Raw genomic sequence first — 23,324 nt, forward strand, 5'->3', positions numbered from 1 at the left:
GCAAGCCATTGTTAAGAGTCCCTCGGCTTTGAAGAAATCCAGATGTTCTATTTGGGGTTCTCAGTCACTGGAAGAGCAGCGTGGGACTCTGGGCAAGTCATAGTAACTGCTCTCTGGCTTTGTTAACCCAGACCCATTGGTTCTTTGGAAACTATGAATTGTGATTTGATCAGACAAGGTCTGTCTGTTGATGTTTGTAACTTCTGTTTGTATTTGCCCTGAAGTTCAGGGGGCTGATCTTTCCAATGAACTAAGTGAATTTATATATGTATATTTAATTAAACTGAATTCTTAACCCCTTAAAGTTACTTTCCTCAGTAAAGCAGATCAAAGAACCTGTGCTGACAGCTTTTGTTGCTGGTCTAGTTGGATCTTACACCCCAACAACTGCTGCTGGCCAAATTGTTACTACAAGTTGTAACAAAAAACTGAAAATCTTGAAAACTGAAAGTACAAATAAATGGAGAAAATCTTTTAGTTCTTATCTTTAAATATAATAAATATTGTTCTCCAACATATAGAAGACATCCCAAAAAATATTGCTTTATTTAAAAAAATAACCTTTTCATAAAATTGATTAGGAAAATTATCATCTCTAGCTGGTACATAGAATTTTAGAGTTGTAATAGCTTACCTATATATTTCTAGATTAAAACCTTACTAGCTAAAGTAAAAAGCAGATTTATTCATAAATGACTTTTTCTAGATGGTACCTGGGTGAACATTGCCCTTTTCAAAGCTATGACTCTGTAGAATTATGATAAAAGAAAGAAGAAAACAGTTTTCCTGGAGGCAGTCACATTTGTCAGTATTATACTTTGTCTGTGTGTGTTCCAAGTCTTTTAAAGTTGGTAAGTAGTGTATGAGATGTATTAGAAGCACAGTGGTATAGTGGATAGAGAGCCAGGAAGATCTGTGTTCAAGCTCTGCCTCTGGCACATATTAGCTAAGACTAGGAGGAATTTATTTATCCTGTCAATCTATTAGACAACTCTACGATTATCATTTGTAAATGCACTGCTCTGTCTTGGTAAAGGGAGTAACCACCCTGAGAGGAAACTACTCAGCTAATGCAGATGTCTGGGCCAAAAATTCAAAACTTTAAAAATTATAATTACGACTGTATGATGTATTAATGGGTTGATATATATTTTTTAATATTTTTGGAGATGGGGGAGGCAGGGCAATTGGGGTTAAATGAGTAAGTGTGTCAAGCGTCTGAGGCCAGATTTGAACTCAAGTCCTCCTGACTCCAGGGCCGATACTCTACTCACTGTGCCACCTAGCTGCCCCATTTTATAATATTTTTAAAGGTTTATTTATAACTTCTTTAATGCTGCTAAGAGCTGGGTTATTTAAGCTTACTTAAGTACACCTATTAAAAAGTAGGTCATGTCAAGAGAAAATAAAAGTTCTGGGTCTCCTGTACATATTAGTGGGAATTTTGACTATACTTATTAAATTTTTCTCTGGGTATTTCTCATCTTGAATTCAATGTTATGATTGTAATCTGAGAATTATTATTATTATTTTTAGGGAAGTAGATAATTCTCTTACGTGATGAATAATATAACATTCTTTACCTTGTCAAAATTCTCCTTCATTAATACAGTTATTCCAAAAGCACCATTTTTTTGGAGGGGGAAGACAGGGCAATTGGGGTTAAGTGACTTGCCCAAGGTCACACAGCTAGTAAGTGTGTCAAGTGTCTGAGGCTAGATTTGAACTCAGGTCCTCCTGATTTCAGGGCTGGTGCTCTACTCACTATGCCATCTAGCTGCCCCCAAAAGCAGCATTTAACTGTTAAAAATATTTGTTTTGAACTTGGTAATGGATTGGTGATTGATTGCTTCACACTTCTTCCCTTTCCAAGATTTAACTCGCTAATTATATTTTATTTTGGGTAATATTAGAAAGAGTTTTCAACCCTTGGACAACAAATACTGGAGAAAGGCAGCAGGGAATTGAGCTGGAAGCAGGGAAAACCTATTTGGAATATGAGTTGAATGTGAATAATTCATAAAGTAGATGACATGCAACAAAAGGCAAAAGGAGTTGATTTTTCAAAATATTTACAAACATTCTAAATGCTTCTTTTTTGTTGTTGCTGTTATTGTTGATATATGACTTTGGCCAGATTGGTGTTTTTATGAAGTTCTCTGTAGCCATTTTTCTAAACTAAAAAGTGTCCAGTGATTTTTTGCCATTTGTTGGTTTTCCTTCAAGTCATTTTTTTTCTTTAGTAAAACAGAAATTTAATTAAGTCCCCATAGAATCATCCTGATTAGAAATGAATCTTCCTGCCAACCGTATTTAATGGTTGTTTTTTGCCATTCCTAAGAGACCAAATGGCACAAATCCATTACTTCCTTTAGAGTCAAGTTTTAAATTTGGACACCACACCCAAAGTTTTTACTCAAGTAAAAACTTGTCTGAAGACATGGGCTAAATTTTAACTTCAGTAGGAGCTTTGCCTTGTGAAGCATTATATTAATTGGGTGTACTACTTATAGTTTCCCCTCCTTTCTTAGGGCTACTGTCACAGGTGCAGGATTAAGTATTACAGAAGTAGTTCTTGCATTAAAAAGTCTCATTTGCACTTTCCATTATATATGTAAAGATTTTCATCACTATAAGTGTAATGCTGCCTCATCCCCATTTGTGATGGGAGACAATGTTGCTTGAAATACTTACCAGTAGGAATCCTGGGGGGTAAAGAGCCTCCCCCTGAAACTGGATGCTGAGCTGGGATGTTATTTAAGAAGCCTGTCCTTAAGAAGCTGGGACATAATACCTCCACCCCAATGGATGGGAAGGATCCTTTAAGAAATTAAGAAAAAAGAACTTGAAATTTATCAAGTAAGCTGTTTTTTTTTCATTGCATAACATCAGGTGAATATTTCATCATAATAAGGTCTAAAATCAACAAACGCTTCATTATATACATAAAGGGTGAAGAAAAAGAACTAAAATAATGTTTTATGATTTTGTCAAATTAGTTTAATAAATTTACACATACCATTTATATATAGTATACATCATGCACTCATATGTATTTATTTTATTTCTATTTTCAGTTCCAAATATTCTCCCTCCCTCCAACCTTCCCCCATCCATTGAGAAGGCAAGAAATACAACACCTATTACACATACACACAAATATATATTTGTAAATGTAAATAGACAAATCTCTCTCTCTCTCTCTCTCTCTCTCTCTCTCTCTCTCTCACACCCCTCCCTGCCTCTCCCTCTTCCTCTCTCTCTCATCATTTCTAACTAGAGGAGAGCTCAAAAGAGCAAGTCCCAAAGGAAAAGTATGTGTTTTCTTTTGTATATCTAAATATGGAACACAAAGTTCTTTTTCCATAAAGACAGATTTTCTTGGGTGGGCAGAGTAGTTATAAATGATGTCAGCAAATTGGTATTCTGGTTGTAAAACTGATATCTTTCTGAATTAGAAGTATGCAGGTCATAATCATCCCTAGGATCTCAGGTCTCCCCTGGAGAAATTTGCCCCAAGGCATACTGAGATTAGTGCTTCAAATGAAGAAAACACACGTGTACGTGCACATACTCATGACTTATTAATTGTATGCATTTTCATAGCCACTAGAAATGTAATAGAACCATAGATCTGGAGTCAGAATGCCATTTAGTTCAACGTCCCTATTTTATAAAGAAACTAAGACCCAGGAAGGGTCTTATATGATTTGCCTAAGCATACAGTGAACACAATTTTTATTGCTTGTCATTTTCCTGTTGGGGTTAATGTACAGACAGGTTCATGATTATCTAAAAATATAGCCATTTCCATTTCATACTTTATAAAGCTATTTTAAGTAATGTGCATATTCTTAAAGTGTCGCCAAAGTTTTTATTTTTAAAATCAAAAGGGAGTTGAATAATTTTCATAGGTTTAATAAAATGAATAGAATCAAATAGTTTTAGAGCTAGAAGGACTGTTAGAGATCATCTAATTAGATCCTTTCTATTTTATATAGGCATTGTAGTGGCATGGTAGTGGCAATGCCTGTCCTATTTCTATCCCAGCCCCCAAAGCTATCATCCAGGGAAGGAACTCCCATTGAGAGGGGGCCAGTCATTTCCACCAGTGACAGAGCAACTACCACACAAGGGTAGGTACATTGGCCAGGCTGGAGAATCAAGGCACTCTGAGGAAGAGATACTAACTAACATAATAAAAATCACAATTTTACCTAAATTAATTTACTTATTCAGTGCCATACCAAACTACCAAAAACTATTTTATAGAGCTAGCAAAATAATAACAAAATTCATCCAGAAGAACAAAAGGTTCAGAATATCAAGGGAATTAAAGAAAAGAAATGCTAGAGAAGGTGGCCTAGCTATACCAGATACTAAACTGTAATATAAAGCAGCATTCATCAAAACTACATGGTACTGGGTAAGAAACAGGGTCGTGAAGTGGTGGAATAGGTTAGGTACACAAGACACAGTAGACAATGATTACAGCTTCTGGGTTAAGAATTCACTATTTCACAAAAACTGCTGGGAAAATGGCAGAAACTGGGCATAGACCAATATCTTACACTGTATACCAAAATAAAATAAAAATGGGTTCAATATATATATATATATATATATATATATATATATATATATATATATATATATATAGGCTGATACTATAAGCAATTTGGGAGAGAAAGAAATAGTTACCTGTCAGATTTATGGAGAAGGGAAGAGTTCATGACTTAACAAGAGATAGAGAGCATTAAGAAATGCAAAATGGATAATTTTGATTATGTCAAATTGAAAAGCTTTTTTATAAAAAAAGCCAATGCTACAAAGATTGGGAGGGAAGCAAAAAATTGGGAGAAGATTTTTACAACCAGTGTCTCTGTTAAAGGCTTCATCTCTAAACTATACAGGGAACTGAGTCAAATTTATAGGAATAGAAGCCATTCCCCAATTAATAGATGGTCAAAGGATATGAACAGGCAGTCTTCAGAAGAAGAAATTAAAGATATCTATAGGCATATGAAAAAATACTCTAGATCACTATTGATTAGAGAAATGCAAATCAAAACAACTGTTAGGTACCACATCTCTTCTGTCAGATTGGCCAACATGACGAAACAGGCAAATCACAAATGCTGGAGAGGATGTGGGAAAATTGGAACACTGTTACATTGTTCGTGGAGTTGTGAACTGATCCAGCCATTCTGGAGAGCAATTTGCAACTATGCCCCAAAGGCTATAAAGTTATACATACCTTTGGATCCAGTAATACCACTTCTAGGGCCATGTCCCAAAGAGATCATAGAAGTGGGAAATGGACCTGTTTGTGGTGGCAAAGAATTGGAAATCAAGAGGAAGCCCATCAATTGGGGAATGGATAAACAAGTTGTGGTATATGAATGTAATGGAATACTATTGTGTTATAAGAAATGGGGAAGATATGGACTTCATAATAACCTGGAAAGACCTAATGATATGATGCTGAGTGAGGGGAACAGAACCAGGAGAATGTTATACACGATTACAGACACATGGTATCTGTGATGATTTGATAGACTTGGCTTTTCTCAACAGTACAAGTTCAAGGACAGCTCTAAAAGACTCGTGATGGAAAAAGTTATCAACATCCAGAGAAAGAATTATGGAATCTGAAAGCAGACTGAGGCAAACTATTTGCTCTCTCTTTTTTTCTTTTTTCTTCTTTTTTGATTTTGTTTCTTCTTTCTCATGATTCATTCCATGGGTTATAATTCTTCTTTACAACTTGACTATTGTGTAAGTAAGTTTAATGCAAAGGTATATATAGAACCTATATCGGATTACATGCCATCTTGGGGGTGGAGAGAGGGTACGAGAGGGAAGGGGAGAAAATTTGGAACTCAAAAACTTGTGGAACTGAGTGTTGTAAACTAAAAATAAGAAATAAATTAAAAAAACTTAGCTTTTCTCAGCAATGCAAGAACCTAAAACAACTACAAAATACTCATAATGGAAAATGCCATCCACATCCAGACAAAGAACTATGGATTCTGAATGCAGATGGAAGCATACTATTTGTTCTTTTTTGCTTTGTTTTGTTTTTTCTTTCTCATGGTTCCTTCCATATATTCTAGTTCTTATGTACAACATGACTAATGTGAAAATATGTTTAATATGAATGTATATGTAGAGCCTATATTGGATTACATGTTTCTGTCTTGGGAAGGGGGGTGGGGAGGGAGGGGGAGAAAATTTGAAACTCATGGACGTGAATGTTGCAAACTAAAAATAAGTTAATTTGTAGAAACAGAAAAAAAATAGCTATGCTTTTTCAGCACATGGCCTGGAGTTATCATTCCAAGAATAACTCCTGTGGAGATATAGATTGGTGAGTGATCATATGGGTTACAGCCATGGCTACTGAAGACACAGGAAACGAAATTCTTACCTCTAAAATTTTTGGCTCAACATCTGAAATTGATACGATTTGATCAGTGGAAATGATATTAGCAGCATTACCGTTGGCTTTGCTCTAGGAATCATGGGAAATTTCCATCTAACCTGCAGCTTAAACCTTCCGTATATGTTATTTCCCCCATTAGAATATAAGCTCCCGGATAACAGGAGCTATTTTGCCATGGTATCTGTATTCCAGTGCTTTGCTTGCAGTAAACACTTAGTCATATTTCCTTTATCTAATTGTTCATTTATTCATAATTAAGGGGCAAACCGAACCTTAGGGAAATGAAGTGATTTTTGAGCATGTACAGTTAGTGACTGAGCTGAAGGAGTTTATGCCTTTCATACTAGAAAACAAGACTGAATTCTGTGTTGTGTTGTTCAATTGTTTTCACTTGTACCTGACTCTTTGTGACCCCATTTGGGGGTTCATTGGCAAAGATACTGGAATAGTTTGCCATTTCCTTCTCCAGCTCATTTTACACAGGAGGAAACTGAGGCAAACAGGGTTAACTGATTTACCCAGGGTCATATAACTAGTAGGTTTCTGAGGCCAGATTTGAATTCAGGAAGATGAGTCTTCCTGACTCCAGCCCTGGCCCCTCTATCCACTATGCCACCTAGATTAATTCTATGGGGAATTCATAAATCCAGATTATAAATCACAAACTTTGTACTGTGTAAGTCAATTAAAATTCTTTTTAATGCATTATACAACTGATATTCTAATGGGATGAAAGGATTCCCAAAATGCTCAGAAAGTAATTTTAAAAACTTGTCATATTTAGACTCATATTCAAATAACTGATATAGATTATACTTATGAATAAGTCATAACAATTGTCTAAAAGTTAAACTAAAATTAAAATACATTCAATGGGCATAGTTAAATCGTGCTCATAATTGACTGAATACAAGTGTTCCCTTCTACTGAGAACACTGAAGTTGACTTCAGTGACTGCTATGTTTTCAGAGAAATTTGTATGCAAAAGGAGTCAAAAGATATATTTTCTTTTAAAAATTGTTTTATTTATTTTTAATTTTCAACATTCAATTTTTATAAGATTTTGAGTTCCAGAATTTACCCCTTCCTTGCCCTTCTCCCCTCCCCAAGGTGGCATGCAATTTGATATAGGCTATACTTGTACAATCATATTAAATATAATTCCATATTAGTCATGCTGTAAAAGAAGAATCAGACCCAAAGGAAAACAACTGTGAGAAAGAGAAAACAAACAAACAAAAAAGAGAAAATTGAATGCTTCAATCTGCATTCAGACTCCATTGTTCTTTCTCTGGGTGTGGATAGCATTTTCCATCTTGAAGTCCCGTGGAATTGTCTTAGATCACTGTATTGCTGAGAAGAGCTAAGTCTACCAAAGTGGATCATAACACTATGTTGCTGTTCCTGTGTACAATGTTCTCCTGGTTCTGCTCACTTCACTCAGCATCATTTCATGTAAGTTTTTCCAGGTTTTTCTGAAATCTGCCTGTTCATCATTTCTTATAGAACAACAGTATTCCATTACATTCTTATACCACAGCTTATTCAGTCATTCCCCAGTTAATTGATGGGCATCCTTTTAATTTCCATTTTTTTTTGCCACCACAAAAAGGGCTGCTAGTTTTGCACATGTGGATCCTTTTCCCTTTTTTATGATCTCTTCGGGTTGCAGACCTAGTGGTGCTATTGCTGGATCAAAGCGTATGCACAGTTTTAAAAGATATATTTTCTTAGAAGAAGCTTGACTCATCTAAAATTATCCTCTTTGGAAGAATCTTTGTAGAGTTTTATATAGTTTAATGCACCAACTAGCAAAAGTATAGAAACTCATGCAATGTAGACAAGAAGTTTCCCCCACCCCCAACAAGTCTGGGTCCTGTTTACCCCATCTATTCAACTGGTCAACTTTTCTACTTTTTCACCCATACCAAATAGCTGTAGTAATTACTGGTTTGGAGCAGAGTTTGAGCACTGGTACTGGTAGTTCTCTTCAACTCTTACATTTTTTCTTTATTTCCATTGAGATTACCAACCTACATTTCTAGGATAATTTCTCCTTTTTCCTTCTCATATGCCAACCAAAATGTCCTGTTTGGTGTTTCTCACACACACACCATTCCATTTCCCACCTCAGTGTCTTAGCACAAGTTGTCTTCTTCTGTGTAGCATTTTGGTTAGTGCCCACCGCATGGCTTGAGATATTAAGACTGACGTATGGATTTCTATCTGTACTACAGTTGGTTGTTGTCCTTTGTTCTTGAATAGGACAAAAATGATATCACTATGCTAGAGTCAAGTTACAGTGTGTCCAACTGTGGTTGATCAGACCAATATGAGCTCGAAATGTTCTGCCACTGCTTGGGCACAAATAGTCCATGTGAACATTTGGGGCGGATTCTCCAAACTTGCACATCTCACATTTCTTCTGAGCTACTTCAATTTTGCTTTGCTCATCGGGCACAATACCTTCTCTGATGTGGGCATGCCATGCTGAGCTCCCATGTCACACGATCAATTTCAAAGTATAGCTGATACAACAAAGCCATTATTAAGATGACCATTTTTCTCATGTGCTTTATGGGGTTCAGATATAAATTATTCTGGGACAAGTTGCTGTCCTGTAATTTTTCTTTCATATTTAATGTGCTATTGACTATTGTATAAGTGGATAAAAGAACTGCTTTTTGTAGTTGAATAAATTAAAGGATTAGGATGACAGCTCATCTTCTATAAGCTCACTGAAGGCACACTTGGTATAATTCCAAAAGCAGATAGGATGATGAAAATATGTATTTCATTCTGGGAAAACTGGAAAGACTTGAATAAACTGATGTAAAATTAAGTAAGCAGAGCAGAACCAGGAAGCCAATTTATATAATAACTACAGTAAAACAAAGGAGAACAACCTTGAAAGCCATTAGAGCTCTTATGAATGTAATGACCAATCTTGACTTCAAAAGACTGATGAAGCACATGTTTCAACTCTTGGCAGATAGGTGACAAAAAGTAGATAGGAGGATGGGAATGAAATATACTTCACTTCCTTCCTATATCATTTGAATTCTTCCATTTTGAAAACTATATGGAGGTTGGGTATTACATAAGCAACTGATACAGCATCATCTATTAAAAATGTTATTAATTCTTATAGATCAATGTTATGTATATGTGATTTTGGTAAATAATTCAGCTTATGCTCTAGTTCTTTGGTGGCTCTTTCTCCTCCAAGTTTTTGCTTCTTGCTTTTCAAGTCCTTATAGTAAAGAGGTTTTATTGGCTTTGTTTTTTACTGAGGTTGAATTGCTTATTTTACTTCTGTGCTGTTTTGGCTCCTTATATTACCTAAATGCATTTTGATTGATTGATCGCCAAAGATAACATAGATAGTAAGCAACAAAGTTAGAATTTAAACATAGGTCCCTTGATTCTAAAGTCAATACTGTTCCCATTACGCCACAATGCCTCTGAAATCAGGCTATTTCTTCCCAGTAAATGTGAGTTCCTTGAGATCAGGTAGAGTTTTGTTTTGTATACCCAAGCACTTATTTAATAATATCCAATTTATAGGTGACTTAAATAGAATAAAATTATTGATGAGGGCACAGTCTCTGGGAACTCCCTTGAACCTGGAATACAGTCTTTGGGAACCCCCTTGAACTCTCCTTGAATCTTCCCACTTGATCTGGCCTTGGCCTTGGCCTGAGGCTATAACCTTACATTCCAAAATCTCTATCTAGCCTTGCCCTTTATTGTCCAGCTACTTCCCACCCTTCATACTATCAATATCCATGCCTTCAGCTACTTCCCACCCTTAATCCCATTCTGGGTTCCTGGAGTCTGGCCTCATCCTAGTCCCTGGAGTCTGACCTCATCCAGGTCCCATCAAGCCCCTCCTTAGACTCCTCCTCAAGACCCTCCCTAAACCCCTCCTGTAGTCCCCCCAGACCATCCTTCGATCCCTCCCACAATCGTATATGATCTCCAGCTTGCCTCCATAAAGGTGCTCAGATTCAATGTAGCTCAGTAGTCTGAATCTGGCCTGCTTGTGAAAATAGGTGTCACAAAGGGTGGGATTTCTTAAGACAACCCATTATAGTGAACCCCTAATAAACTTCATCTTTTTCCTTGGCTGAGAAAGCTTGAGTTGAATTTGCTTGGCAGGACTCGGCGTATAGGTATTTTGGGGTCTCGAGCACTCGTAGAAACCTATGGTTCCCTACCTATTTTTCTTTAACCTCTTCATTATCATTGTGTGTAGTTGTAATTTCATTGGGGGTGAATGGTGTTTGTTAAATTTGAATGGTTTTGTTAGCACTTATGAAGCTTCCAATTTAGAAGTTTTATTCCAGAGTCCCATAATCAACTGCTTCTAGCACCGTGTTATCAAGAATGGTTTTCTTCTCTTTTTTTTATGAATGCATTTATTCATTTTTAGTTTTCAACATTCACTTTTACAAGATTTTGAGTTCCAAATTTACTCCCTACTCTCTCCTCCCCCTCCTCAAGACAGCATGTAATCTGATACAGGCTATACACGTACAATCACATTAAACATATTTCCACATTAGTCATGTCGTAAAGAAGAATCAGAGCCAAAGGGAAAAAGCACAAGAAAGATAAAACAAACAAAAAGTGAGAAAATAGTATGTTTTGATTGGCATTCAGACTTAGTTCTTTCTCTAGATGTGGATAGCATTTTTCATAATCAGTCTTTTGGAATTGTCTTAGATCATTGCATTGCTGAAGAAACGCTAAGTCTATCAAAGTCAGGCATTGCACAATGTTGCTATTACTATGTACAATGTTCTCCTTGTTCTGTTCACTTCACTCAATATCAGTTCATGTAAGGTTTTTCTGAAGTCTGCCTGCTCATCATTTCTTATGGAACAGTAGTATTCCATTACATTCATATACCACAACTTGTTCAGCCATTGCCCAATTGATGGGCATCCCCTCAATTTCCAATTCTTTGCCAAGACAAAAAGGACTGCTATAAATATTTTTGTACATGTGAGTCTTTTTCTTATTTTTATGATCTTTTTTAGTTGTATGCCCAATTCATTGATCTACTCTTTCTCTATTCATGTAAGCATTTAGAGACACAAAATTTCCCCTAAGAACTTCTTTGGCTGCTTCCAATGAGTTTTGGTATGTTCTCTCATTATTGTCATTCTCTTGGATGAAGTTACTGATTGTTTCTATGATTTATTGTTTGACCTACTCATCCTTTAGGATTAGATGATTTAGTTTCCAATCTAATTTTAGTCCATCTTTCCATAGCCCTTTACTATATATAATTTTTATTGCATCACGATCTGAAAAGGATGTATTTAATATTTCTGTCTTTTGGTATTGGATTGTAAGGTTTTTATGCCCTAGCATGTGGTCAATTTTTGGGTAGGTGCTACGTACAGCTGACAAAAAGATGTATTCCTTTTTATTCCCAATCAGTTTTCTCCAGAGGTCTACCATATCTGACATTTCTAAAATTCTATTCACCTCCTTAACTTCTTTCTTATTATTTTGTGCTTAAATTTGTCTAGTTCTCAGAGGGGGAGGTTCAGGTCCCCTACTAGAATAGTTTTGCTGACTGTTTCTTGTGGTAACTCTTTTAACTTCTCCTCTAAGAATCTGGATGTTATACCACTTGGTGCATATATGTTTAGTAACAATATTACTTCATTGTCTATGGTACCTTTTAGCAAGATGTAGTTTTCTTCCTTATCTCTTTCAATTAGAGCTATTTTTGCATTTGCTTTCTCTGAGATTGGCATTGCTACACCTGCTCTTTTTTTTAATTTCAGCTGAAGCATAATATATTCTATGCCAGTCTTTTACCTTTAATCTGTGTGCATCTCTCTGCTTCAAATGTGTTTCTTGTAAATAACATATTGTAGTTTTATGTTTTTTTTTTTTGGCAGGGCAGTTGGGGTTAAGTGACTTGCCCAAGGTCACACAGCTAGTACATGTGTCAAGTGTCTGAGGCCAGATTTGAACTCAGGTTCTCCTGACTCCAGGGCCAGTGCTCTACTCACTGTGCCACCTAGTTGCCCAGCTCTCAGAACTTTCAAAAATAAAGTGGGAAACTATACCCAGGCATACAAAAAGTACTAGTTATAGGCCTATCACTTCAGAACAGTGAAAAATGACACTTCCATATGGGGTATAAAAAGGAATTCACTTCACCCTGATGATTTATTTTGTCCTTCCATAATTGACATAATTGACTCCTTATTGGAGTTCAGGAAAGGTTCAGCTAAGCCACTTTCTGGAAGAGGGAAAAGTTGTACATGACTAACATCCCATTTACTATCCAGGAGTGCTAGTCACTTTGGGGACCTCATCGAGGAGCCTCAGTATTTTTGTGGCAACCAGTCACAGAGAGAATAAATTGCCTTTAGTCAAATGACTGGCTAATATCCAAGAGACGCTCTTCCTCTCAGTCATATCCATAATGTGGAGTAGGAGAGGTAAAATTTTCTATATTAAACTTAGAAGGGCAATGACATTTCTATTGAGAAAGATGGAAATCAAGGTGTTCTATTTTCCAGACTCTCATTTTCAAGAAGTTAGTAGAAAAGAAAGTTTTCTATGTTGTAAATTTAACTTAATTTGCTGTGTGCTGTCATGGTGCTTCAAAGATTCCCACGTTCTACAATAAAACTTAATAGCACCTTTCTCCAACTGCAGAAGCTACCCTTCAACTCAACTTCCAAATCAGTCCTAGGAACTGAATACCATTAAATAACCTTCCACCATTACTCTTTTGTTTTTGTCTTATATTTATCAGTCAAGTCACTAAAGCACGAATATTATAGATTTCTTCTTTTGCTATGGCTCTTCAATTGGTGTGAGCAAACAGATTGAAAGCAAAGAGGTAAGTTACATGGATAGATTTTTGTGCATTTTCACACTTTTCAGAATACCTTAGTTTACCTCAACTTTTTTCCCCTAAACTCTGTATGTTGGATAAAATTAGTTTTGTTGTGAATTTTTATAAAATTATTTTGTATATGCATGTCAGAGCAAAAGGAAAGTCAAAGCATGGTGAAATTAGTGAGGAATCTGACATTTTATGGAAAATGTAATATATGTGTTTTTAAAAAGCAGTAGCCTGTTTATACTTGTAATGTTGAAGTTTAAGAGGTAGGCAGATAAAATAGCAAGAAAGCTGGCCCTGGAGTCAGGAAGACCTGGGTTTCAAATCCTCCTTCCAACACATACTACTTTTGTGATCATGAGTAAGTTTCAGTACCGCTGGTCAATTCTCTTAAGATCATAAACTACGGAATAAATGCCCATTTTCATCAGCGGCAAGAATTTCTGTACAGGGGTTTCCCCAACTAATGAAATGAAAGATTTGGGCCAATGAATTATAAGTGTGTAAATTTATGTTCATTGAATTATGTCCAGTAATGTCTATCTATATTTATGTTTAATATAGTTTTCAATTGAGTGTATGTGGAAACTCACCCACTATCATCATGTATTACGTTTTGCTAATCATCCAAGATAAATTCAGTCCTCATTATTAGCTCATTTATTTAGTAGTGAAATATTGTAGTTACTTTAAGAAAATGAAAGAAACAAATATTTCTGATTAATTTTACCCTGATGACTCAAAGTTTGGCTGTTGTTTCCTGCAGTTAGAAGACAAACTATAATCTGAGGATCATCAATATTTAAAAAGCATATAACTGGAAGTCTTTGAAAACATGTAGATATGATTACAGTAGAGGGTGTGTTTGATAATGGAAAGAAAGCTAGACTCAGAGTTAGGAGGATGCAGGTTCAAATTCCACTTCTGACACTTCATAGCTGTGTGACTATGTAGGCTAATCAGTAATTGTTATGTAACTTGGAGCTCCCTAGGTTGTTGTTGTTCAGTACTTTCAGTCCTTTCCAACTCTCTATGACCCCATTTGGGGTTTCTTGACAAAGATACTGGAGTGGCTTACCATTGCCTTCTCCAGTCATTTTACAAATGAGAAAACTGAGGCAAATAGGGTTAAGTGACTTGCCTAGGGACACATAACCTGTAAGTGTATGAATTCAGGTCTCTCTGATTTCAGGCCCTGTGCTCTATCCACTGAGCCACCAACTGCCTGAAACTCCCTAGGACTTACTAGTAAGCCATAGATAGTTTGTGGTCTGTGTTGGAGGAGGGAGTTTCCCCAGGGGATTCCCTATATTGACAAAAATCAATATAAGGATGATTATCAAAGTTCAAAGGGAATGTCTACACTTCTAAAAAGATAAACCTCTTAGAATCATAAATTTATAGATTTAGAGTTGCAGTTGACCTTAGAGAGGCCATCTAATCAAGCCTCTCATTTTACAGATGAGAAAATAAGTGTCAGAATGGTTAAGTGACCTTGTAAAAAAGAGACTGTTTCAGCACATAGCTCAGTGCTTGGCAAATGTTAGGCAATTAATAGATGCTTGTTGACAGATGGATAGCCCAGGGTCACACAAATGACAGAGACAAGATATTAATATAGATCTTCTTACTTAAAATTCAGTGCTCTGAAGCTTAACAAGTATTAATTAAGCACTTGCTATGTGCCAGGCTAAGTGCTAGGGACACACACACACACACACGCACAAGCAAGAAGACAATCCCTGCTGTCAAGGAGCTTATTTTGCAATGGGAAGGACATCACATAAAAGAATGATGAATTGGGGTTGGGTGGGGTGGAAAGAGAAGTTACATAAGAAGGTGCATGGTAGGGAAAGGCGTCGGAAGTAGACTGAAGAAGAAAGAAGACTTGGGCCTTGACATGGAGGTTCTAGGAGGAACCAGCCAATTAGAGGAAGAGACAGAGGGGGACGAGTATACTTTGAGCAAGAGAAGTCCACAGTAGTTGATGCTGAAAAAGATAGAGTGCCAGATTTGGAGCCATGAAAACCTGGGTTCAAACCTCACCTCAGACCATTTACTAGTTGTATGACATTGCTGAAGTCACTTAACTTCTTCTAGCTTCATTTTACTCATCTGTAAAAATGGGGATAAAGATAACACCTACCTCACAGAGTTGTTGCAACCTATGTGATAGTATATGTAAAGCTCTAAGTAAACATCAAGGCCTTATGTAAATATTAGCCTAGTTAAGGAAGTGTGGGCCTTATATTTAAGTAGTACCATTCATCTGATCCAAGGATAAATGGTGTTTTTACAAAAATGCCCACAGCTTTTAACATGTACCAATCTGATTGATTGATAATACCTAAAATAACCTAACCGATTAATAAAAATATTTCACATTCATATAGAGCTGTAAGATTTGCAGCGATTTCTTTACAATATCTTTGCGAGGTAGGTAGTATAAGTATTATTATTTCTATTTAATAGGTGAAGAAATCGAGGTTCAGAAAAGTTAAGTGATTTTTGCCTGTGGTCAGACAGCTCGTAAGTACCTGAAACTGAATTCAAACGACACCAAGTATAGCACTCTTTTCACTATGTGACGCCATCTCCTAGGCTACCACCACCTGTATTGACTGGCTGGCTAGGTCTTACCTAGTTTTTCTCTGTTGAAGAATAGCTGGATTATTATGGAATCACATCCTAATACATACTCAACCAAGGACTCTCGGGTCCCTAAGTCTTACTGCCACAGAACTGTAGAATCTGAGATTTGAAAGGGACTTCAGTGATAGTTTAGGCTGACCTATGTAATAACTAGAATTCATATAGACATTCAAAAGTGCTTTATTTGATTCATCCAATTGACCCTGTGAGGTAGGCACGAGCATTATTTCCATTTTACAGGTGAGGAATCTGAGGTCCAGAGAGATTAAGTAATTTGCTCAGTGTCACACAGTTAGTTTTTGAAGTAGGATTTGAATTCAGTTCTTCCTGATTCCAAGTCCTGTATTCTATTCACTGTAGCACCAAGCTGCTAAATAGGAAATGTGAAAGGAATCCCGTTATACTATGTCCATTAAGTGGTAGTCCAGCCTCTACTTGAAAGCCTTTGAGGAACAGGAATCTATCACCTCTTGATGAAAGCCATTCCACTTCTGGATAGTTCTAATTGTTGAGAAATTTTCCTGATGTGAGATCTACATTTGCTTCTTTGCAACTTCCACCCAACTCTTCTGGTTTGGCTGTTGCCGTTCAATTGTTTTTCAATTGTGTCCAACTTGTTATGACCTCATTTGGGCTTTTCCTGACAAGATACTGGAGTAGTTTGCCATTTCCTTCTCCAGTTCATTTTGCAGATGAGGAAACTGAGGCAAACAGGGTTAAGTGACTTGCCCAGGGTCACATGGCTAGCAAATGTTCCAGATTTGAACTTAGGAAGATGAGCCTTCCTGACTCTAGAGTCAGCACTCTGTGCACTATGGTGCCACCTAGTCACACTGGTTTGGCACCCTGGCACCAAGTCTAGCCCCTCTTCCACATGACACCTCTTCAAATATACATAGCAATCTTAGGGCTATTATTCTACGAGGTAAGAACCGTGTTATCTTTGTAGTCTCTCTCATGTGTATTAGCAGTTAAATCCATTCCCATGATCACCTTCTATACATTATACATTGGAAGTATCATCTACAAATTAAAAAAAGGTCAATGCCATACTGTATATTTCTCATTTAACCTTAAATTTGTGTTTTAAAATTTAAACTCTTTTGGGAGGTAAATCAGCTTTTTTACACCCTAAGGGTACTGGCCTGTCACTAAAACACTAATTTGAAGAGTAATATGGTAGTCTGCTATTTAGTATTATTTAGCAAATTAGCACAGTAATTGGTTCTAACTCCCAAATTTCATCATGCTATGGATATAAAGCTAAGTTCTCAAGGTCTTTAGTATAAGAGTCCAAACAAGTCCAGTGACAGTCATCTAAGGACAAATTGAGCCAAATTCACAGAGGCACATTCCTAGAAGGTTGACCATTAGATGATATGGTATTTTGACCACAACTTCCATGAATAATGCCTCCTAAAAGTGTGAAAGGATTGTGGTCTGCTTCAGTAGAGGGATTAGCCATGTTGATGAACCACAGATCTTGTGAAGCGCTAAGGTAATATATCATTTGTTTACTGAATTGTATATTAACAGACCACAGGAAATAATATAACTTCCACAGCAATTCTAATTTGTAAATAAGATTCAGTTTTTTGTGTAATAGAATGATCTGGTTCTATAGTTATCATTTTTGCTAATTGAAAATAAAAAAGAAAATGGACTTCTCCTCCAAAAAAAGTGGACATCTATCCAAAGAACAAAACAGTGTAAAATTGAGTAGGTTGATACCCGCAGTACTCTGGAGTTTCTGTGCCAGAGCAACATCTGAGTCTGTACACATTTGTGTTTAGGTATTGGTATTGCCGTGAAACTGGTTCAGGTTGATTTGATCAACATATGGTCAGGAGTTGGGAGAACTTGTGGTTGTGGAGAGGCTTACAGGCTCATAGATCTTGAGTTGCAAGGAACCTTAGGGGCCATGGAGTTCAACCATCTCATTTTGCCGATGAGAAAACTGAGGCACAAAGATTAAGTGACTAGACCCAGGTCACAAGTTAATAATTAATAACATTAGATAGACAGATTTTCTATCATCCTTTAAAGGTTGCAAAACACTGTATATATGATCATATTTGAGCCTTACAACAACCCCAGGAAGTAGATGCTTATTATCTCCATCTTACAGATCAGAAAATTGACGCCAAAAGAGGGTTAAATGATGTTTAGGGTCACATAGCTAGTAAATATATGAGAAGGAATTTGAACCCAGGTCTTCTGACTTAAAGTTCCGTTCCACCCTCTATCCACTATACTATGCTGCCTCAGCGTATGAGGGAGTTAATTCTGCCTCGAGGGCAGAATAGGTAAATATATCAGTTTTTGATATGTTCGATACATGTGCCATTGTTTAGTGTTGGTACTCCACACAAAGGAAATGCAGAAATCCCTCCTTTACTCTTGAGATTGTCAGAGCAGTGAGGTTGCAGAGCTAATAGAGTGCTGGGTCTGAAGTCAGGAGGACTTATCTTCCTGAGTTCACATCTGGCTTCAGACACTTCCTAGCGGTGTGGCTCTGGGCAAGTCACTTAATCCTCTTTGCCTCAGTTTCCTCATCTGTAAAATGAGCTGGAGAAGGAAATGGCAAAGCACTCTAGTATCTTTGCCAAGAAAACCCCAAATGGATCACAAAGAGTCAGTCACAACTGAAATGAATGAACATCAGCAACAACGACAGCAACTCTTGAGATCTCCCTCTTCCTTCCCCAGAGGTCAGGCTGGGACAGCTTTACTCCTTCTGTCTATGGCTGCAATGTCCAGCTTCCCAAGGGTCTTGTTTTAAAACAGGAATTGTAAAACATGTAATTGTCCTTTTTTCTTTAAGATACCGGACATTAATCAGGAGGATATCAGGTGAGACTACAAAGCTCATGCGAAGAGTTGAGAAAATCAGTTTTTATGATATAATTTTGTCAGGCATGTGGAATTAGCATGACTCTTCAGATGTAGTCAATCTCTATTACACATAGACATTCAGATATAATCAGTAACAAAGCCCTCATACATACATACACACACACAAAATATACACACACATACAACACACTCCCCTTGACTCTCCCCTCATTGCTTATAGCTCACTTCCATCTCATGCATCTTGAAAAAAGGAGGAAAAAGACAGTAATATCAACGGCGGAGTCATCTGGCTTATTTATTAAAGGGCAAATGAAGGCATGCACAATAAATAGGTAGGTTATCTTTAATGCAGGAATGGCTTTCTAGTTAAGTGGAAGGTTGGGACAGCAGGCTGAGACCAGTTTTTCCTAGCCCTCAATATGTTGGGCACTGGACCAGTACAGTATTAGCTGAACAATACACTTCACTTTTGTTGTAACCTGTAGAGCTATAATACCAGTGCATTGTGCATCTGTGTTTTCAGTTTTTATTAACATTTGTTAAAATTCTCACTTTCTTGAAGCCAGATTTCTTTAAGTTCCTGGACAACCCAATTTTATTCTTGGTCTGAGGTAACATTTATTCTCACCAGGATTTAGAACTTTAAGGGACATTGGAGTTCAATTAATCCTAACCTCATTTTACAGATGAGGGAAATAAGACCCAGCAATGTTTAAATGACTTGCCCAATTCCACATACTTAATAAGTGATGGAGATAGGATGTGAACCCAGGTCCTCTGACTATAAAACCAGCACTCTTCCTGTTAATACTAGAGAAAATGGAAACAATTTATTCAGAGAACCCATGCATAGAGAATCTATCTAATGCTCTCCTCTTGCCTTTTCTAACCTCACCACACCCACCATCACTTACTACTAGTCTAACCTTGACAGGCCATTATGATGAGTGCATTATGAGGATCCAAGTGCATCCAGTTCTGTGGGAATGATATTGAAGAAGATTCATGGTTTTCATTAAAAGGGGGAAAAAGTGTTGGTAAGTGCTGTGTACTGTTGAAAATGGCCATATTAATATTTTTCTCTGAACCAATTACAGGATGATTTCGTATCCTCATGCAATTAGATTACCGGTTCACTTCACATAGACGCTTTTATATTGCATTTTTAATACCAGCTCGAATAAAATTGTTGACTGTTTACTATTTTGCTAGGGGTGTTGTGTGATTACAGTTGCTTGGATGTGCTCTTAGTATGGAGGAAATGACTGCTTTGGATATGATAAATAGAGGAAAGAAAGTGTTTGTAAGAAGTCTGGGTACATATCATTTCTGTACAGTCTATTTAGTCTCCCAAACACTAACTTTCAAACCATTATTTAATAGATTACGGCATCTTGAAAAGTATGTTATGCTTTGGATGTTAGTATTTTCAAACAGAATATAATAAATGTTTGGAATTTTAATATCTAAGGAGAAAAATTAGACATTTGAAATTAAAAGAATACTTCCAAGTGAAAAATAAAAGCTAATTCCATTCAAAATCATGGATCATAGATCACAGATCATTAGATTATGGATTCAGAGCTGGAAAAAAAATCATTAGAGGCTATTCAGACAATAACCTTATTTTACAGATGATAAAACTGAGGCCTGGTGAGTAATTTGCTAATAATAATTATTGTCAAACATTATTCTAAGCACTTCAGAAAAGTTCATTTGATTCTCACAATAATCCTAGGAGGCAGGTGCTATTATTATTCTCATTTTAACATTCTCATTTAAACAGACCTTAAGGGACTTGCCCAGGGTCACACAGTTAGCATGTTTTAGGGGCACAAGATCACAAAAGTCAGAGGCAGCAGAGCTAAGATTTGAACTCAGTCCTCTTACTTAAATCATTACTCTTTCTACTATACTATTACATTCAATTTTATTGCTATTTATATAGACCCTTTTCATGTTTACAGTATTTCATGTTTACAATAAAATATTGAATAAATGCTTGTGACTGACTTACAAACTGTTTTAAATTTTTATTTTTTTATCCTATGTTTACATTATCTTCATCTCCTAACATGAACCCTCTTCTTTCCACCTCCTGGAGAGCCATCATTTATAGAAAAGAATAAAGCAGGCCACAAATAATTTCAGCCAAACTGATCAACACATCAACCAGAGTAGTATTATAAGCAATATTCCACATCCAGACTTCTCCATCGCAGCAAAGGGAGACAGAGGAATGTTATAGCTTTTCTTTCTTTGGGACTATGCATGAGCATTATAATCAATGCCTATACTGTCCTGAGTTATTAGTTAAAGAAAAATTCCCAGTTTTTTGTTATTTTCAAAAGTGGGGCAAACTATCTTCAGAAAGTCATGCATTTGGTAACCCCAAAATGTTACATTATTTCATACTTTAAAAAATAATGTTACACTCCTGCTGCTACTTGTTATGAAAACACAAGTCTATGGACCTGTTCATTTGTTTTTTGGACATTGTATACATTCTAAACAAAGGCAGACCATTTTGCAGCCTTGTCTGAGGCTTAGGATAAATAATATCATATATGAATCATCCATTAGCATAAATGAATTTGACTCATTTGAGAGCTGGGGTGATGAAACTATTCCTTGGAAGTAAGCTGCTCACCCATGTGAGGTAAATTCAGTTCACTGGTTGAGGCAATTTACCAAATAGCACCCTGGTGCCCCCAAAGACTTAATTCAACTCAGCTGAATGAGCAGTTGGATCAGACTCAATCATTGGGAATTACACATTCATACCTGGAGGCATTTAGATCTCAAATGCGATGTTCTTTAATTGAGTGAATAGAACTCCAGGGTAACCTGGGTGAGTGATTAGGAAAGTATAAATGTGTGCTGTCTAATTAGGAAGAGCCACTTAAACATTTTCAGAGAACTGAACTGCAATGACCTCAGAAGATGAAATATTTTCTGGAAGGAGAAAAGTGAGTGGCAATCTTGTTGCTTCACTGTAATCACAAGCTCCAGATTTTGGAATGGTTGCCAGTGAGTTAGTGTGTAAGCATAGATTTAACTATAACCTAGCAAACTGTGTTTTTGAAAGGAAGTGATGGCAAAGACAAATACTGGATTGTAAAACAGGCATGTTAAGAAATAAACAATGAGAAGAAGGGGCAATAACATATATGGTTCAAAGATGGTACACAGAGAGAACAGTGTGGTAGAAGAAAGAACATTGGATTTGGAATCTGTCTCTGCTACTTTTCAACCTAAGACTTTCAACCCACTCTGGGCCTTGTTTTCCTCATTTTCAAAACGAGGGAATTTGATGAAGTGTGCCTTCCAGAACTCAACCCTATGAATGGAGTGTGTGTGTGTGTGTGTGTGTGTGTGTGTTTGTGTGTGTGTGTGTGTTTGTGTGTGTGTGTGTGTGTGTGTGTGCAGCCTTTTTTCCCCTCTTGTGTTCCCCTCTTCCCTCCTACCCTAGCCCTGCCTAGCCTTGAAGTTGGTTCCTTGAAATTTGACCTACTTGTATAACCTAAGGACCTCTGGACCTTGCCATTCAGCCTACTGCTGTGCCTTAAAACTTCTGGATGTTTCCATCTGCCCAGACGCTCAATTTTCTTTTACATGTTGTCTCCTCTAGGTCATGAGCTCCTTGAGAGCAGTGACTGCTTTTGTTTCCTATTCATGTCCTTAGCACTTAGCACCGTGCTTAGAACATAATAACTAATTAATACATTTTCATTCATTTTTTTCATTCATTTACAAAATGAGCATCCATCAGGCACCCAGGCTGGACTCATAGGCCCAAACCCTCTATTTATCAGCACAGGACCTTCTCCTGTTTCAGACCTAGGCTGTTTTGCTCCTCCTTAGGCAACCTGGATTCCCTTCCCCCCAGTCTTGGGTATTCAATATATTAAGGTTGGTACTCAGTTTTGATACCTATTTGGTATAGGCCTATATAGCTCAGAACTCCCGAGCTCAAGAGATCTTCCAGCTTTAGCTTCCTTGGTAGCTGAGATTATGGACATGAACCACTATGGCTGCCTACTATTTGTGTCATATATCAAAATACTGATTTTGAAGAACTTCTTTCAAAGAACTCATAGGAACTTAAAAATATACACCTGAATTATATTCTTTTAAAAAGAAATTGCTCGGGCAGAGCCAAGATGGCAGCTGGAAAGCAGGGACCAGCCTGAGCTCCCTGCCGAGTCCCTCCAAAAATCTATAAAAAATGGCTATGAACCAATTCTAGAAGGGCAGAACCCACAAAACAGCAGAGGGAAGCAGGGCTCCAGCCCAGGACAGCCTGGATGGTCTCTGGGTGAGGTCTTTCCCACATGGAGCTGGGAGCTGGGAGCTGGGAATGGAGTGGAGCAGAGCCCAGCCTGAGCGGCATGGACCAACCAGACCAGGAGCTGGGTGGAGGGGGCCCTAGCACCCTGAATCAGTGACCTGCGGCAGTTACCAGACTTCTCAACCCACAAACACCAAAGA

General features: G+C 37.1%; 1 protein-coding gene across 1 annotated transcript in view; it reads right to left on the reverse strand.

The window, feature by feature from the left end:
* EPHA6 (EPH receptor A6) overlaps positions 1-23,324 on the reverse strand; it is a 1,226,126-nt gene that overhangs the window by 246,043 nt on the left and 956,759 nt on the right. Inside the window, exon 12 of the mRNA XM_036746072.1 lies at positions 2,695-2,820. Within this exon, the coding sequence (XP_036601967.1) occupies positions 2,695-2,820 (126 nt within the window). The remainder of the gene's footprint in view (positions 1-2,694; positions 2,821-23,324) is intronic.

Source organism: Trichosurus vulpecula, chromosome 2 (assembly GCF_011100635.1).
Source record: "Trichosurus vulpecula isolate mTriVul1 chromosome 2, mTriVul1.pri, whole genome shotgun sequence".
NCBI lineage: Eukaryota > Metazoa > Chordata > Mammalia > Diprotodontia > Phalangeridae > Trichosurus > Trichosurus vulpecula.